An 18,905-nucleotide genomic window follows, 5' to 3' on the forward strand; every position below is an offset into this window, starting at 1 on the left:
AAATAAATGCAAACTCTTATTCGCGGATGGACTGAAATGGAAAAATCAGACTCTATTTGGAGGGAGTACTCTATAATTTTTTGATCTGTTCTCGTGGCGTGTCGTAGCACTTCAATACTCCTATCTTGCAGGTGGCATTAGATCTCCGTTCTCGTTTTCTAAACCGACTCCGGCGATGCCGCTTGACGGTTCGGGAAGATCAGAAAAGCTTCTCCAATTAGCCAAACGAATCCGCCTCGAAAATCGCAATCAAAATCCTGACGCCAACGTCACTGTCAGCAATTCAAGAGCTCATGAATCTCAATCTGCAGCTGAACCGATCGAGCGCAATAGAGCTGCAGTTTTGATTTGTTTGTTTGAAGATGAGAGCGGTGATCTTCGCGTGATTCTCACTAGGAGATCTTCAAAATTATCATCTCATTCCGGTAAAACCGCTGCATTTTTTGTAGATTGGGGATTTACTAATTTGGTAAATAGATTTTTTTTAATAATAATAATTTTGGGGGAATCCTATTGTTTAGGTGAAGTTGCTTTGCCTGGAGGGAAAAGGGGTGAAAATGATAGCGATGATGCTGCTACGGCGTTGAGGGAGGCTCATGAGGAAATTGGATTGGATCCTTCTATGGTGGAAATTGTAGCTGCTCTTGAACCTTTTCACACTAGGGTAATTGCTTATTTTCTCAGTGTTAGACCATCCACAACGGGACTCGCCGGCGTCTCGCGTCTCGTCTCAGCGAGACGAGACCCCGGCGAGACGCGTTGCAGCCTCCATCTCGTCCCGTCTCGTCCCGCGTCTCGTCGCGCGTCTCGACTCGCCGAGCCACGAGACGAGCTGTCTCGCCACGCGCCTAGGCGACGTGGCGCAGCCCGGCGTTGTGCGTGACGCCCACTCGCCGGCCCGCGAGTGGGCGTCGTCACGTGCTGACGCAATAAATATTTTTTTTTAAAAAAAATTCGAATTTAAATAAAAAAAAAATTTTGTAACGGTATTATTACCGTTTTTTTGTTTTTTTTTTATATTTTTTTTGTTTTTTATTAAATTTTTTACTCTATAAATACTCCTAAACCCATCCTCATTTACACACAACTACACATCTATTCTTCATATCATCTAAATTTTCTCTCAAATTTTCGCTGAAATTTTCATAACCCAACTCAAGATGTCCGGCGACGGCGAGGGCAACTATGGCGGCTCCGGCTCCGGCGGGTGGGATCTCAACTCATTCGGCGATTGGGAGAACATGATCAACACATTGGGCGGTGGAGGTTCGTCAACGCTGGGGACCCAGGGTTCGGCGACGCCGGGGGGGTACCAACCACCCAATTTTGACCTTGATGCATATGTTCGTCCCAACGTCCCGCGGTTTTCGCAGGGATTATCCCAGATCCGGGAGGATTTTCCAGTTGATCCCACGCCGGGAGTAGGCCGAGGCGGTGGAGGTGGGCGAGGCGGTGGAGGTGGCCGAGGCAGTGTACAACCCCAGACGGGCGAGGACGAGGAGGAAGAAGAGGAAGAGGAAGAGGATCTTGGCCGATATCCGTACAACAACCTCGAAACGATGGCGGTGTACAACGCCTGGATCACGGTCTCGTACGATCCCATCGTCGGGAATCAACAAACCCGGAAGTGTTTCTGGGAAAAGGTTATCGAGGTCTACCACCAAATAAAGCCGAACCGCTCCCGCAAGCGCACAGTTAAAATGATCCGCTGTCACTTTGACCGAGTCGACCGACAGGTCAAAAAATTCTGCGGCATCTACTCGGCGGAAGAGGCGCGCTACCAAAGCGGCGCCACGGCCACCGACATTTTGCGGGTACGGTCGGCGATGCAGGAGGATCCGCGAGTAGGCGCCGTCGGCCGCAAGGGACGAAGGCGGCGAAAGTGGCTAGAGCAAGGAAGGGCCGAGGCGAATCAAGCCAGCCGGCCTCAGGATCGGGCTCGCGAGGAGGCTCGGACACACTTATGGTGGCGTACATGACTGCCACAATGGCGGACACTTCCCGCTTCTCGCACTCCCAATACGCGGCCTGGTGGAACGGAATTGTGCATATGGCAGCACAACTTGGCCTTCCGACTCCCCCTCAACCTCGACCGCCTCCGGAGGATGATTAGCCCTTCCGATTATTTTTTTTTTATTTTGTGTGTTTTTTTATTTTGTGTGTTTTTTTATTTTGTTTTAATTTTAATAAAGTGTGTTTGTTTAAATTGAATTGGGTTTTAAAAAAAATTATAAATTAAATTGAATGAATAGTAATTAAGAGACGGTTAAGAGACGGAGCGTTGCAGGTTCCGTCTCTTAGTTAAGAGATGGAGGCAAAAAGGACAGTGGGACCCTTAAATAGTGCCCAAATAGTAGTTAAGAGACGGTTTAAGAGACGGTATAGAGACAGCGTTGTGGATGGCCTTATATACTTCCTCCATCCCTAATAAATTGTCACTATTTGACTCGGCACAAGTTTTAAGAAATACTCCCTCCGTCCCGTGCTACTCGCACGTTTGCTTTTCGGCTCGTCACAAAGTCCTTACACTATTTATAATTTAAGTTAGAATTAATGCATTTAATTAATATGTTAGTTTAAGTTAAGAGCTCTTTTATTAAGTGATGTCTCATTACACCTAAAATTCTTTTTTAATTACACAAAAAAATCAATCCCAAATTTACGGCCTAAAATGAAAAGTGCGAGTAGCATGGGACGGAGGGAGTATAATAGAAAGTGAGTTGAAAAAATTAATGGCGTATGAGTTTCTACTTTGATATAGTTAGTTTTATAATAAAATGGGAGTAGAAATGCGTCATGTAATGTGGGGTCCACCACAAAAAATGGTAAAAGTGAAAGGTGACAAATTTTGAGGGACAAACGTAAATGGAAAATAATTGACAAATTTTCAGGGACAGGATGAGTATATATCTATTGATACAGCCGGTTTGTTTGGGATGTAATCAAATGCAAAATCTATATATTGTAAAGCTCCAAACTATGATCTGAACCGTTATCTTTCAAGATTTGATGGCAGCAAATGACAAATAACATCAACAGAAAATGTCAACACAATGTCAACATTGTAAGTGTTGATATTTTCTGTTGACATTATTTATCATCTGATGACATCAAATCTTGAAATCTAATAGTACAGATCATAGTTTGAAGTTTGTAAGAAATATGCAATTTGCATTTTATCACTCCCCCTGTTTGTTTGGTGTACATCTACATTAATTTCTATTTATTCTGTATTAACAAGCTGTAGTATTTTTAGGAACTAAAAATCAGGTCTTGATTTTTTATCTTGATTTACACCCTGAGGTATGTAATGTTCTTGGTTGCAGATAAATATTGCTGTAGTTCCAGTGATAGGGGTGATTTGGGATAAGACGGCCTTCGAACCTACCCTGAATGCAGCTGAAGTGGAGTCTGTATTCGATGCTCCACTGGAAATGTTTCTCAAGGTTGGCTCGTTTAGCCGCTCTCGGTTGTGTTTTTCGGTCATGACTCATGTTTGAACTGTGAGTTTAAGCAATTGAAGTGCTTGATGGCACGCTGCAGGATGAGAATCGGAGACAAGAGGAGCAAGAATGGAAGGGTCACAAATATTTTCGTCATTTCTTTGATCATCGAATCGAGAATGAGACATATGTAATATGGGCCCTGACTGCTGGAATTTTGATCAAGGTTGCATCTGTTGTTTACCAACGGCCACCGTCTTTTGAAGAGCGCCGGCCTCCATTCTGGAGTATACGCAACTGATGAAGGTAATAGTGAACGTGTCTATATATCGTGTATTATATCTTGTACTGTTTGTGATTCTATGATTTCTAGACTATCCATCTCTTAAGGACAAATATCCTAATTGAAGAATTCTGTGAACTTCAATTTTATTTCATTTATTGGATTATTGGATTATATGAAAGGAAATGATAAGAATATGTGCTTACTAGTGAATATTTAGACTATAGTGTATTGAACAAAAGAAATTACAGAGATGATTGCTTATACTTTCTTGAAAATACACACCAAATGAATTGCTATAGAGTGATAACATATTGGTATTTTAAGACTGAATAGAGGTAATAACGTAGACCGTCCCTAGAGAAATCGGGTATAGAATTAGTGCTACATAGCCAGTCCAGCGTGGAAACGTGGTGTTGAAGCTCGTGAATCCGCCCATGACGAGGCATATCAACAGAACCAGGTGAAGCTCTGCCGAGACATCGGATGACAAGTCGCGGAAGTACACTGGCACAAGGAATGGAAGCAAACCGATAATATTGCCCATGAACACACCAGTATATAGCTGTTCAAAGAAAAGAGAGATCTCAGTCGTCTAGCGTTAAAGCTGCACGATAGAAGAAGAATGTATGTATGTACCGAAGACAGCATCAACGAGTTGGTCTTCTGCGACTTTTGTGAGGCCGAAGTAATTGTTTGGAGGATAGTGTCATAGTTCAGAGCGAGAGGTAGAACCACATACGAAACCCAAAAGGATGACACGTTCGCTGCTGTGGCAAACGCCATGATTGATTGCGTCAATGGCTGTGAAAGGGTGCACGCGATTGCGATTCCAAATGCCAAGGATAAAGTTGCTCTGATGTAAATCGACCAAGAAGTGCTGGCTGCTCGGCTCGTGCTCTTGATTCTACCTAACAGTGCTTCCTGCTCCGGACTAGTTATCTGCAAATTTTGAATTCATATAATCGCATGAATATATATATATATATATATATATCTATAGATTTAGATACCTTGACATGCTTTCTGATTATCCAGATACCTGTCCGGATGTTGCTATTTGTGACGGAGTCTGATCTAAAAGGGTCAGAGCCAATTTGGTCATGCCCGTTACGAACTCTTCCTGGCTGATACCTCCATCACCGGAGGTGTCAAAATATGTTGCGATTTCGTCCAAAACAAGGTTTGTGCTGATGTCGTCGTCGTCCATCTTTACTCCTAAGACCAAGACTCTGATTTCTGCTGGTGTTACTGATTCAGTGTTGTCCTTACCAATTTTGTTGAACAACCTGTTTAGTATGTGTCTGGATTAGTGAACTGTCACGACCAATAAACGACGAAAATTAATGCAATATATGCATAAACTTACCTTTGTATCTTCGCAATACTGGGCTTGCCATTTGTTGTTAAGAGTGACAGTAGCTTATCCTTTGCGTATTTATCTACCATAAACTCGAAATGTCTGTTTTGTATCCAGGGCTGGAACGACTGCAAGAATATACAAAAAAGGGCAAGAATGTTGTGAAAGAACATAATAACATCACAATGTTTAGAGTTGCATTGTGTATGAGATTTATCTGTAGCTCGTAACCTGTTTAGGACCACCCTCGTCCCCGCTTTAGGAACGATTAGAAACACCCCAATCACTCAACGGATGAATTGGGAACGAAAGAATATCCGTTTAGATTGAATTAGACCATAAGTAGGGTGAATGCAGGGTCTTTTAGGCTTCACCACTTAAGATATTTTCCATTGATTTGGTATCTCAAAAACACTAGATTTGGCTTATCTACATTCAAATACTGGTATGTGTCTGTGTGAATATAACATATGCATATGTTTTGAGCTTGAACATATCATCATGCTGTTGGAGGGAGTTCTTATGTATATATACCTGAAACAAAATGTAACCAAAGAGTAAAGCAACCGTGATAATGAGAGCGATAAGAATGAGGACTTTTTTCCCCGATGACGAGGTGATAGCATTTTGAAGCTCAAGGATAAGATATGGCACCGAAGCTACCAACACCAGCCTGGCCGTCCAGCTCGTTTCGACGTCTGTAGTGATGCTAGAGCCGGCTACATGAGAAACAACGGCCACAGGTTAGATCGAAAATGTGGTGTTTTAGTGTTTAGGAAAGAGGGAAATTTCCAGCACCTGTGGCGGTTTCAGGTTCGGAAGTATCGATTGCAGCATCCTCATCCGGATCGGAACTTCCGAGTACGACGGTAAGGCCCCATATCAATGTGAGAAGGATAGCTACTCCTCCGAGCACCATCCCCATACCTGACGTCACCCGTGCTTGAGCCTCTTCCGTGGTACTAGTAAGTATTGGTACTTGATTAAAACACAGAGGATTTTATTAGTAAACAAGGAGATGGTTTTGTATGAATGAATGTGGTTAATCCCGCAACTTAATTACTCCATTCGTTCTAAAAAAATATGTGCACTTTTCATTTCCGTTCGTCCCATAAAAATAAATGCATTTCCATTTGTGGAAAGGGTCCTCAAATCATTATTCATACACATCAATTTATTTTACAACTTATATCATTATGACCCACTATCACAACTCATTAAACACTAATAATAATGTGGATTCCACTATTCACTAATACTACTTTAATTATTATTTTGCTTCTCTCTCTTACTTTACTAATTATGCATTAATTTTCATGTCATTTCAATTGTTCATACTTTTATTGGATGAAGGGAGTATTTCATAATTTTGATAATTTTCTCATTTATTCTATTGTTTTGGATCTGGGTGAAATTATGTACTACTCCCTCTGTCTTGGAATATGAGTCTTATTTAGTTATGGCACCGGTTTTAAGAAATGTAAAAAAAATGGGTATAATAAGTTAGTGAAATATGAGTCCCACTTATATATAGAAGTTTTATAATAAAATATAAGTGTAATAAGTTAGTGGAATGTGAGACGTACTTACTATTTATGGTAAAAGTGAAATACGATTCTTATTATGAGACGGACTAAAATGGCAAAATAGAACTCTTATTGTGGCACGGGAGTACATGATTTTGAAGCCAAAATATATTAACCTGGTTTTATATTTTATATTAATCCAACTTAAATCCATAATTTTTTAGAGTGATATACAAAATATATATGAGAAAAGTCATAGTTTTCGACTTTGTCCTTACATAATTTCCTCCAAATCCAAATCAATGCAATAAAATTTAGTTCGACCATTAAAAAACATCAGTTACAAAATAAAAATAAAAATAAAAAAATAAAAAAATAATTGATTATAACTATGAAAACAGTAACTTGATGACTATGAAAACAAAAAACATAGAATTTTTCCATATTTAAGTCATTGTTTTATCAACACCTACCCGCACGACTAATATAATGAAGAGGTAACATCATTTTTGGTCCACGAACTTTGTCAATGTAAAAAATCATGGATTAAATATGCCCGGTCAATGGATTTTGACCAAATAATAAATGTGACGAGACATTTAATTTTGTGAAATTAAATGACATAGCGTCGATCTACATTTTACGTAGGTAAATGTAGTATATTCACTTTCTCAAATCCGATTTCCGGTGAGTGAGAAATAGTGGATTAAAGTTGGGCATAATTAGCTTTTAATTAAAGCTTGGAGATGGAGCTTAGGGAATAATTAACTAGTGTTAATTATCCCACATTGGAGGATTAACACATCTTTAATGTGTATAAATTAAGTGACTTTATGTTACTTAATAATTATAGTGGACCAAGATGGGTGAAAGAGCCCACACGCGCGCACACGCGCGCGCCGCCGCCGCCCGCCCGCCCGAGCCCGAGCCCGTGCCCGTGCACGTGCACGTGCTCGTGCTCGTGCTCGCGGTCGCGGGCCGCGGGCCTCGGGCCTCGGGCCTCGGGCCCGAGCCCGATCCCGATCCCGAGCCCGAGCCCGATCCCGATCTTGATCTTGATCTTGATCTTGGACTTGGACTTGGACTTGGACTTGGACTTGGACTTGGACTTGGACTTGGACTTGGACTTGGATCTTGGATCTTGGCATTTGGGTGGTCTTTGGCCCAAACTATTCTTTTTGGACCACCGCCGAGTCAGCAATCCAAGTGGCTTGACACGTCGTCAAGCGAGGCACAGTCACGGTTGCCACGTGAGAAATCCACACGCTCCACACACGGATGGCACACTCCTGCCACACGTCTGTAACCGACGTCGGTTACGAATTGCCATGATGACAGCCATCATGGCTGTTGACCCCCTGCAGTGGACTGAGCCTATAAATAGGCCAGCCATTCCATGCATCACTACACAATTCAAAAAGCATTCTGCATCATAAGCTCTCTCCCTCTCCCTGCATAGTTTTTTCTGTCGAAGCTCTGCCCTCTCCTCCATCCAGTTCGCCGGAGCTCTGTTGATTGCGGTGCTGCATCAATAGAGACGTAGCCGTTTTACCTTTGGGGACGACACGCCAAACCGAAGAGCACTACCGGGGCGTATCTCGTCTTGCGGGAAGAGGCCTCCTCGACTCGGCTAATCACACTGGTTTAGTAGTTTCGATTATACGTTGTATTTTTAAGTTCAGTTCTTCCTTTCCTTTCTTTTGGGTTGTATTACGCCCGGTAGTTATCTTTGTAATCCCAGAAACCAACAATCGCAAGACGAGATAACTTGCCTTTGAAGGAATTTGGACTTCTAAACTGAACTAAAACTTTCGAAATATTAAACACCTTTGCTGGAGATGTCTACCGACTCCAACACCGCCGCTGCCACCACCGCCGCCGCCATTCCCTCCACCATGGCGACCACTGGACCGGTCAACACTTCATCGATTCCCTCGATGATGCCAACTCCTGGCTTCCCAGCCGCTTCATCCACCGTCCCTTGGGTTTGGGACAACCCCTTCGGGGCGTCCACTGGTTCCACCTTTGGTGGTTCGGTTGGTTCCACTTTTAGTGGTTCCTTCGGATCCTTTAATGGATCGAGTGTTGGTGCCTTCGGGCTCAATACTAGTGTTGGATCTTTCGGGATCAACACGAATGCTGGGGCCTTCGGGTCTCATGCGGGTGCTAGTCCCTTCGGGGCTGGTACGACCATGGCGGGCTCTATGCCCAACATGAATGGTGGGGGCTCTATGCCCAACCAAGTTGTTGGCTCCTTCGGGGGCAACGGAATTGGTTCCTTCCAAGGACCAACTGCGGCACCTTTGGCACCAAGAATGATGCCACCTGCCGAGAAGCCACCAAAGTTTGGAGGATCTGACTTCAAGCGGTGGTACCAGAAGATGTTGTTCTACTTGACAACATTGGGCGTCGCCAACTTCCTCACGGAGAACGAGCCGCCCGCGCCAAGCGACCAAGAGACTAGGCTCGAAGTCATGGCGGACTATGAAGCTTGGAGAAAAGGGGATTATCTATGTAAAAACTTTATTTTAAGTGCATTAGATGATAGCCTCTATAATGTATACTCCAATGTAACCACATCTAAACAAATGTGGGAAAGCCTAGAGAAGAAATATAGCATAGACAATGCTGCAGGGACTGAACAGGTTGTAGCATCCAAGTTTATGGACTACAAGATGGTCGACTCTCGACCCATCATGGAGCAAGTCCAAGAGCTCCAAATGATCATCCACTCCTTAGTGGCTGAAGGGATGACCTTGCCCGATAAGTTCCTAAGGTGCACGATCATTGACAAGCTCCCTCCAAGTTGGAAGGACTTCAAGAGTTATCTCAAGCACAAGCGAAAGCAGATGACCCTTGAAGACTTGATCGTGAAGTTGCGCATTGAGGCCGACGTGCGCAAAAGTGATCAAAAGGCTAAGGGCTTCACCCCAAATGAAGCCAAAGCCAACCTGTTGGAGCGGGGCGGTCCCTCCAACAAACGCCCTCGCCCAAACCGTCCAAACGACAAAGGGAAGGGAAAGCAGCCTTCAAAGAAGTTTGAAGGCGACTGCTACAAATGTGGCAAACCGGGCCACTTTGCCAAAGACTGCCGCAGCAAGAAGAAGAAGCCGGCAGCCCACGTCGTTGAGAAGGAGTTCAAGGACTGGGATGAGAACGACCTCATTGCAGTGGTCACTGAAGAGGTTAACCTTGTTGATAACAAGGGAGGCTGGTACATCGACACCGGCGCTACTGCTCATGTTTGCTCCGACAGGAGCAAGTTTGCCTCCTACACTGCTGTTGAAGGGAGGAAGATCAACATGGGGAATCAAGCATCGTCAGAAGTCCTCGGCGTTGGCAACGTGATTCTCATGATGACGTCTGGCCTAACTATCACTTTGAAGGATGTGCTGCATGTCCCGGACATCCGCAAGAACCTAGTGTCAGGATCAATACTAGTTAATAAAGGGTTTAAACTTGTATTTGAGTCCGATAGGTTTGTCTTGTATAAGTTTGGAAAATCCATCGGAAAAGGTTATGTAACCGATGGGCTTTTCAAGCTTAGTGTAGCAACTCGAAGTGTTGCGAAGCCATTGGCCAATAAGAATAAAGCATCTACTTCCTCTTATTTGATTGAGTCTTCAAATTTGTGGCATTGTAGATTGGGACATGTAAATTCAAAAGCCATTAAAAGATTAGTAAATTTAGATTTACTAAAGGCTAATGAATTGGATATCCAAGATAAATGTGAAATTTGTCTTGAAGCAAAAATGACTAAGTTGCCGTTTCACTCGGTTGAACGAAGCACAAAACCCCTTGAATTAATTCACACGGATGTATGTGATTTAAAGATGTTGCAAACTAGAGGTGGTAAAAAGTACTTTATCACTTTCATAGATGATTGCACAAGATATTGCTACATTTATCTTTTAAGAAGCAAAGATGAAGCAATAGAGGCGTTCAAAAATTATAAGAACGAAGTTGAGAATCAACTTGGTTGTAAAATCAAAATGATTCGAAGCGATAGAGGAGGCGAATATGTAGCCCCGTTTGAGGAGTTATGCAACGCAAGTGGTATAATTCATCAAACAACTGCTCCATATTCACCACAATCTAATGGTGTTGCAGAACGCAAGAATCGAACTCTAAAAGAGATGATGAATGCACTGCTACTCAGTTCAGGATTACCACATAACATGTGGGGGGAAGCTGTTTTGACAGCAAACTATATCTTGAATAAAATCCCTCTCAAAGGAAAAGATGTTACTCCTTATGAGTTGTGGAAGGGAAGGAAGCCATCCTACAAATACCTCAAAGTGTGGGGGTGTTTGGCAAAGGTGATGGTTCCTCCGCCCAAAGAAGTTACAATCGGACCTAAGACGGTTGATTGCATCTTCATTGGATATGCACTTAACAGTAGTGCATATCGATTTGTTGTTCACAAGTCTGAAATATCGACTATCACAGTAGGAACAACAATTGAGTCGAGGAATGTTGTATTTCTCGAAAATACCTTTCCTTGCAAAGATAAGGAAAAAGTATCAACCAATTCTGAGACAAGAATTGAAGAAGCCACTAGTTCTAAACAAGTGGAAGAAGAAGCCACTAGTTCTAAATCAACAGATGCGGAACCTGAATCGCGCAAGCGTGCAAGGCCCGATCCAAAAGATACAGTACTAAGACGTGGTAATAGAGTCAGAACACCAAAAACTTTTGGTCCTGACTACATTGCTTTCATGTTGGATGAAGAACCAACATCGATAAAAGTAGCCTTTGCTGGCCCAGACGGGCTGCATTGGAGAGAAGCTGTTCAAAGCGAAATTGATTCAATTTTGCTAAACCACACATGGGTGTTGGTTGATTTGCCCGAAGGTGCTAAACCTTTAGGATGCAAATGGGTTCTTAAAAGAAAGTTTAAGGCCGATGGAACAGTTGATAAGTATAAAGCCCGATTAGTAGTAAAGGGTTTTAAACAAAAAGAAGGACATGACTTCTTCGATACCTATTCACCTGTAACAAGGATTACATCTATCCGGGTGCTTCTCGCTATTGCTGCATTGCACAATCTCGAGATTCATCAAATGGATGTAAAGACCGCGTTTCTGAATGGTGAACTAGAAGACGAAATCTACATGGAACAACCCGAAGGGTTTGTAGTACCTGGACAAGAGAAAAAGGTATGCAAGCTCGTGAAATCCCTATATGGATTGAAACAAGCGCCATTGCAATGGCACTTGAAGTTTGATAATGTGATGTTATCAAATGGGTTTAAAATCAACGAGTGCGACAAATGTGTCTACATCAAGAGCACTAATAACGGTCATGTTATAGTGTGTCTCTACGTTGATGATATGTTAATCTTGGGTAGCAACACTCAAGTAATTAACGATACAAAGGCCATGTTAAAGAGAAACTTTGACATGAAAGACATGGGTCTAGCCGATGTAATTCTTGGAATGAAGATTCTAAGAACGAATGATGGAATCATCTTAACACAATCACATTATGTTGAGAAGATATTGAATAAATTCAAAGCCTATGATGGCGCGCCGGTTAAGACTCCAATTGAACTCGACGTTCACTTGAGCAAAAACAAAGGCGAGCCCGTTGCACAAGAAGAGTATGCACGGGTCATCGGGTGCATTATGTACTTGACTAATTGCACTCGACCTGACATTGCTTGTGCCGTGAACAAGTTAAGTCGTTACACGAGCAATCCAAGCAAAGAGCATTGGAGAGCTCTTGTGAGGGTTTTGAGATATTTAAAACACACTCAAAATCTTGGGCTACACTTCTCGAGATACCCCCCGGTGCTTGAAGGGTACTGTGATGCCAATTGGATATCCGATAATAGAGACTCACTTTCAACAAGTGGATATGTCTTTACTATTGGGGGTGGTGCTGTATCGTGGAAATCCACAAAACAGACCTGTATAGCCCGATCAACAATGGAATCGGAGTTCATTGCCTTGGATAAGGCTGGTGAGGAAGCCGAGTGGCTTAAGAACTTCCTTGAAGACATTCCATGTTGGTCTAAGCCAGTGCCACCAGTGCTGATTCACTGCGATAGCCAAGCGGCTATTGGAAGGGCAAACAATGGTTTCTATAACGGTAAGTCTCGACATATACGTCGACGACATAACACCGTGAGACATTTGATCACAACAGGGGTGATTACAATTGACTATGTGAAGTCAATAGATAATCTAGCGGATCCGCTAACCAAAGGGTTAAACCGTGATCAAATGAATAAGTTGCTAGAGGGAATGGGTTTGAAATCCACAAACTAAAGAATTGTCATAGTGGTAACCCAACCATGATGACTGGAGATCCCAAGAACTTGGTTCAAAGGGACAACTAAGCTATGAGAGTTCATGGAAAAACACTCAAACTATATCTATTCCCTAGAGAGCAATAGAGTGTTGGAGAACTTGCCTCGTGGTAAAGGCTAAGTCTATGACTTTTAATGGTTCTTAAGGATCTCAAAGAGATGGAATTCTCAAAGAGACCAAGTATGGCAAGGTACTTGACTAAGAATCACCTACGTAAGTGCGAAGTGTGGTCGCTTCATAAAAAACGCACTTATGAATCCAAAGTGGTGTCCAAGACCGCAATGGACACAAAACGTGAGAACGGATGAGGATGAGGTGTTTAAGTGTTAACACCATTGTCTCGGTGCACGCCGTGGGGGATTAGTTCAAAGCATCGCGCTACTAAGCCGCCTGTGTATCCGATGGTGTCGACTATGGAGGGTTCAAAGTCAACAACTACCTATCCTTATACTTATATACCTCGCGAGGGTTGAGCTTGTGTCTGCATGCATATGCATTCGGCTATTTCCACTCATGTGGGGGATTGTAAAAAATCATGGATTAAATATGCCCGGTCAATGGATTTTGACCAAATAATAAATGTGACGAGACATTTAATTTTGTGAAATTAAATGACATAGCGTCGATCTACATTTTACGTAGGTAAATGTAGTATATTCACTTTCTCAAATCCGATTTCCGGTGAGTGAGAAATAGTGGATTAAAGTTGGGCATAATTAGCTTTTAATTAAAGCTTGGAGATGGAGCTTAGGGAATAATTAACTAGTGTTAATTATCCCACATTGGAGGATTAACACATCTTTAATGTGTATAAATTAAGTGACTTTATGTTACTTAATAATTATAGTGGACCAAGATGGGTGAAAGAGCCCACACGCGCGCACACGCGCGCGCCGCCGCCGCCCGCCCGCCCGAGCCCGAGCCCGTGCCCGTGCCCGTGCACGTGCTCGTGCTCGTGCTCGTGCTCGTGGTCGCGGGCGCGGGCCGCGGGCCTCGGGCCTCGGGCCTCGGGCCCGGGCCCGAGCCCGATCCCGAGCCCGATCCCGATCCCGATCTCGATCCCGATCTCGATCTCGATCTTGATCTTGGACTTGGACTTGGACTTGGATCTTGGCAATTGGTCTTTGGGTGGTCTTTGGGCTTGGTGCTTGGCCCAAACTATTCTTTTTGGACCACCGCCGAGTCAGCAATCCAAGTGGCTTGACACGTCGTCAAGCGAGGCACAGTCACGGTTGCCACGTGAGAAATCCACACGCTCCACACACGGATGGCACACTCCTGCCACACGTCTGTAACCGACGTCGGTTACGAATTGCCATGATGACAGCCATCATGGCTGTTGACCCCCTGCAGTGGACTGAGCCTATAAATAGGCCAGCCATTCCATGCATCACTACACAATTCAAAAAGCATTCTGCATCATAAGCTCTCTCCCTCTCCCTGCATAGTTTTTTCTGTCGAAGCTCTGCCCTCTCCTCCATCCAGTTCGCCGGAGCTCTGTTGATTGCGGTGCTGCATCAATAGAGACGTAGCCGTTTTACCTTTGGGGACGACACGCCAAACCGAAGAGCACTACCGGGGCGTATCTCGTCTTGCGGGAAGAGGCCTCCTCGACTCGGCTAATCACACTGGTTTAGTAGTTTCGATTATACGTTGTATTTTTAAGTTCAGTTCTTCCTTTCCTTTCTTTTGGGTTGTATTACGCCCGGTAGTTATCTTTGTAATCCCAGAAACCAACAGTCAAAGTATCATTTTAGGTCCGCGAACTTTGAGTTAGTATCATTTGAGGTACTTTTTACTATTTCCAAGTTTTTTAGACGAAAATACCCTCAATACCTTAAAGTGTATATATTTTTAATAAATTTATCATATACTCATAATTTTTTATAAATATCTTTACAATATATTTTTGATAAATTCTCTAAATATAATTTGACCTTAAATATTATCACTTAATTTTGTGACATGCAAGTAAAATTGCTTCTTCAATTTTTTATATTAATTTTTTAAAAATTAAATAAAGAACTTTTCTTTAATAATAAAAAATTGAATAAAGATCGTTTCTTGCATGTCACAAAATTAAATGATAATATTGAAGGTCAAATTATATTTAAAAAATTTGTCAAAAATATATTGTAAAGATATTTATAAAAAGATCTTTATTCATTTTTTATTATTAAAGAAAATTCTTTATTCAATTTTTTAAGAAAATTAATAAAAAATTAAAGAAGCAATTTTACTTGCATGTCACAAAATTAAGTGATAATATTTAAGGTCAAATTATATTTAGAAAATTTGTCAAAAATATATTGTAAAAATATTTATAAAAAAATATGAATATATGATAAATTTATTAAAAATATATACACTTTAAGGTTTGAGGGTATTTTCGTCTAAAAAAACTTGAAAATAGTAAAAAGTACCTTAAATTATACTAACTCAAAGTTTATGGACCTAAAATGATATTTTGAAAGTTTACGGACCTAAAATGATACTTTTGTAAAATTCGTGCATAAAAATGATGTTATCTCTATAATGAAATAGGACACATATACTTATTTATTTGATCGAACTGTCCCATCATGTGATGATTAACCTCAAATATTGATCCATGTGCTATCATTTTTAATTGTTCTTTCCTTAATCTTAATCAACAAGTTGCTTCACAAGAAAAAAATAATAATTCTAAAGATATGAACAGTTATATTTTGGCTTGGATCTAGTGATTATTTTATTCCATACTGGACCGTAGCTTCTTAAGAAAATTTTAAAATAATATTATTTGCTTTCTAAAATATTATTGTATTTTGACTTTTTATCTGTATCCCACTCCCACACATAAATTAAGATAAAATTTATTTACAGTTGTAATATCGCGTTTCGTGACATTTCAACGACGACTTTTAGATGCACAAAAACATGGTTAGAATATTACTTGGGATTATCAATTCGTATATTCTCCTAGTGAGGAATGATATGATACATGCTCTATGTGAGCACCACTCTCGTTTGGCGTACGTTTAATGTTGTTCGTTTCAATTTATATATTTAGTTTGATTCTAATACATTAAAAAATGTTATTACAGTTTTTAATTTCATAAAATTCATAAAAATCAAAGTTCGATTTGCTTGTTTTCTCTATAATCTCAAATAAATTAATAAACGAGCAAATCGAGCTTTGACTATTATTAATTTTGAGTTTGTTGTTTTTGGTTAACATTTAACGGTTCCATGAAAATTCAACAGTTAATGACTTTTGACCTGATTATTGAATTAAATTAACAGAATAAAACATATAGTTTATGACCAAAAGCATAAGGTAACTCACGCTATGATCAAATTAATTTGGTAATATATGTTCCAAACCAATTTTAGACTTTAGTCTAATTTGAATCCTAACAATTTTATTATTCATGACTACAGCCTAAAGCAAAACGACCTAAAACCCCTATTCATTCCCATAGATATATGAATATCTACACAAATTTTCAAATAAGAGTAGGGTTTTGATAAGTTAAAATATAATTTTAAATCTCAATTCAAATGTAAAATACTAAATACCCACTCATAGTAATTAATTAACACGGTATACTAAGCTACACCAATTATCGAATATCATTTCATATTTAATTAAGTCAAAATCTGTGAAATAAAAGTATACTCACAAAGCATCATAAGCTGCGGAATCGTGCCGAGGAACTGAAACACGCTGCCGCCGACGACGCCCGGCCCGATGATCTGCAGCCACAGATTCGACCCGGCGGAGACGTAGCTCCCTCCGATCGACAGCAGAATATTGTACACGACGATCATGAACAGCAATCCCCAGCTATTGGTGGTGCACGGCAGGAATCCGTACACCGGCTCGCACGTCACCGTGGTGGCCGAAAGAGGCGCCGCCCGGTGCAGAAACTCTCCGCCGCCGTCGACGTCGGTGTCGGAGATTGAGCTCCGGTGATCGGCGATCGAGCGGCTGTGGGCTAGGTGGGTGATTGCGAGGAGGAGTAGAGACGAAACGACGACGAATCGTTTCATTGAAGCGGTTGGGTTTTTTGGAGGGAAAATTGATGTGAAATTAGGTTTTGATGTATGGATTGGGGGATTTTGTGTAGGATGGGGTGGAGCTACATGTTGTGGGGGTTTTATGTGAGTTGTTTATGCGTGTCACTTGATTTTAGTACTTGTTAATTTATTATTGTGGTCGTCATGTAATAAAATAAGTTTGGGAATACATTCATTGAAAATATTCATTTCATTTGATATATAATATATATGTACGAAAAAAAAAAACTTATTTAGGAATTTGATAGTGTACAATAAGCCACTCAAAGTTTAGAGATACAAAACACCCACCTATCCAAACAACATACCACTCTGTCCATGAAATCATAGTATTTTGTCAATTTAGGACCTCCATCACTTTATGTTTGTGCTATAAAAATAAGGACATTGTCTGTCTCATAAAAATAAGGTTACTTTCCTTTTCCATTTGTCCCATAAAAAATCTCATTTCCATTAATGAGAAGTTCTCTCAAACTCATTATCTGTATACATCAATTTATTTACAACTTATACCACTAGCGCTCACCATTAAATATTTATAATAATGTGAGTCTCAAAATCCACTAATACTATTTTGACTATCTTTCTTTTTATCTCTTTTGCTTTACAAATTATGCATTAGTTCTCATGTCGTTCAATATGTGTTTTTTTTGGACGGAGGGAGTACTTATTTTTTCAATTTTGGTGAGTAGACTCATTCATTACGTTCGCATTTCATTAGTAAATCAACAAATAAAAGTGAGATTTAAATTCTATTTAAAAAATTTCACCCTCTTCTTCATAAAGTCGAATAACATCTTCAAATCTGCACCGATCAAATGGAGTAAAAATATCTAAAATGCTAAAAATAAGTAGCATATGTTCTCTTCCCAGAAATAGGAAAATTGGAAACAGCGGAATATACAAAAACGGTGCACTATGTAACAATATGATCAAGTTTCATTGGGTAGTCGAAAATCACATCAGCCCCTGAAATTTATCTTAATTTTCAAAAATTTCCAACAAAATATAAAATATACGATTTCTAAAAATAAAAAAAATTCTATTGAGATGTCAAATTTGACTAAATCACCTTCAATATCAATGTAAAAGTTTCGATATGTTGTCCTCTAAATCCGCTTGTGTGTATAATATGTATAGAGATAGGAAATATTTGGATTGAAAATGAAAACATTGAAGCCACCAAGAGATTACTAGTAAAAATTGTCCAACCCTCTAAATCCGCCAATTTTTTTCGAAAAGAAAAACAAGAGAATACGATTTAGTCGTTTACGCCATCATATTTATATACATTTACACCACTATTCATTAACAAAACTATTTTTGCATTGTGCACCAATTTAGCATCGCATGTGCCTCCCAAAAAGTTATCATGGGACAATGAAGAAATTTTTGAAACTTCATCATTTATCATTCAAATTTTAAAAGGTAGGGGACAAAACCAAGCTTAATAATTTTTCATAGGCAATTAATCTAAAAAGAATAGCTCTGGCCTCGGGCTCTGAGCCATCAAAATTTTACATGTAAAATTTGGATAGGAAAGTCAATATTACTCCCTTCGTTTTTTAAAAATAGAAGCTTTTGAAATGACATGGATTTTAATATAAAATTCGTAAAATAAGAGTGGGATCGTAAAAAAATATGTTAATAAAAAAAATGTGTTAGTGAAAAATCGGATTCCACCAACCACCAGCAAGAGTACGATGGTTGAAAGAGAAGCTAGAGGCAAAAACCGGCTAATTAGAAGGGGATACTATAAAGTGAGACCAACATTATAACACTCACTGTGTCACATAAAAATAGTATTCTTTTTCATTTTAGTCCGTTCCGCATAAATAAATATTTTTTTTAGTAATTCTTTTTACTCTTATAGGATTATAGGATGGGTCACATTAACAACACATTAATCACTTTTTC

General features: G+C 40.4%; 2 protein-coding genes across 3 annotated transcripts; one reads left to right on the top strand and one right to left on the bottom strand.

Annotated features, from left to right (window-relative positions):
- The first annotated feature begins 44 nt into the window (after positions 1–44).
- Positions 45–5,111, top strand: LOC121787291 (nudix hydrolase 15, mitochondrial-like). Of its 2 annotated transcripts, XM_042185973.1 has the most exons (5): positions 50–425; positions 522–664; positions 3,327–3,446; positions 3,544–3,749; positions 4,765–5,111. In XM_042185973.1, the coding sequence occupies exons 1-4, from the start codon at positions 176–178 to the stop codon at positions 3,742–3,744; spliced, it is 714 nt and encodes a 237-aa protein (XP_042041907.1). In that variant the 5' UTR covers positions 50–175; the 3' UTR covers positions 3,745–3,749; positions 4,765–5,111. The 2 variants fall into 2 exon arrangements, with proteins under 2 accessions (XP_042041908.1, XP_042041907.1); XM_042185974.1 differs by lacking the exon at positions 4,765–5,111 and having other exon boundaries at positions 45–425; positions 522–634; positions 3,544–3,918.
- Positions 4,035–17,077, bottom strand: LOC121787289 (sodium/calcium exchanger NCL2-like). The gene is made up of 7 exons (XM_042185970.1): positions 16,592–17,077; positions 5,885–6,064; positions 5,621–5,805; positions 5,096–5,214; positions 4,769–5,015; positions 4,366–4,668; positions 4,035–4,291 (listed from the first exon to the last, which is right to left on the bottom strand). Exons 1-7 carry the CDS (start codon positions 16,959–16,961, stop codon positions 4,049–4,051), a joined length of 1,647 nt encoding a protein of 548 aa, XP_042041904.1. The 5' UTR covers positions 16,962–17,077; the 3' UTR covers positions 4,035–4,048.
- Positions 17,078–18,905: the final 1,828 nt, after the last annotated feature.

Source organism: Salvia splendens, chromosome 22, assembly GCF_004379255.2.
Source record: "Salvia splendens isolate huo1 chromosome 22, SspV2, whole genome shotgun sequence".
Taxonomy (NCBI): Eukaryota; Viridiplantae; Streptophyta; class Magnoliopsida; order Lamiales; family Lamiaceae; genus Salvia; species Salvia splendens.

Bases quoted from the DNA above. Each gene is read 5' to 3' on its own strand.
- LOC121787291 (XM_042185973.1), top strand. From the start codon at position 176: ATGCCGCTTGACGGTTCGGGAAGATCAGAAAAGCTTCTCCAATTAGCC. The intron at 426-521 runs GTAAAACCGCTG...CCTATTGTTTAG, and splicing joins AAAATTATCATCTCATTCCG to GTGAAGTTGCTTTGCCTGGA. The intron at 665-3,326 runs GTAATTGCTTAT...TCTTGGTTGCAG, and splicing joins TTGAACCTTTTCACACTAGG to ATAAATATTGCTGTAGTTCC.
- LOC121787289 (XM_042185970.1), bottom strand. From the start codon at position 16,961: ATGAAACGATTCGTCGTCGTTTCGTCTCTACTCCTCCTCGCAATCACC. The intron at 6,065-16,591 runs GTGAGTATACTT...GTTTTAATCAAG, and splicing joins TCCGCAGCTTATGATGCTTT to TACCAATACTTACTAGTACC. The intron at 5,215-5,620 runs GTATATATACAT...ATATTCTTGCAG, and splicing joins TTGGTTACATTTTGTTTCAG to TCGTTCCAGCCCTGGATACA.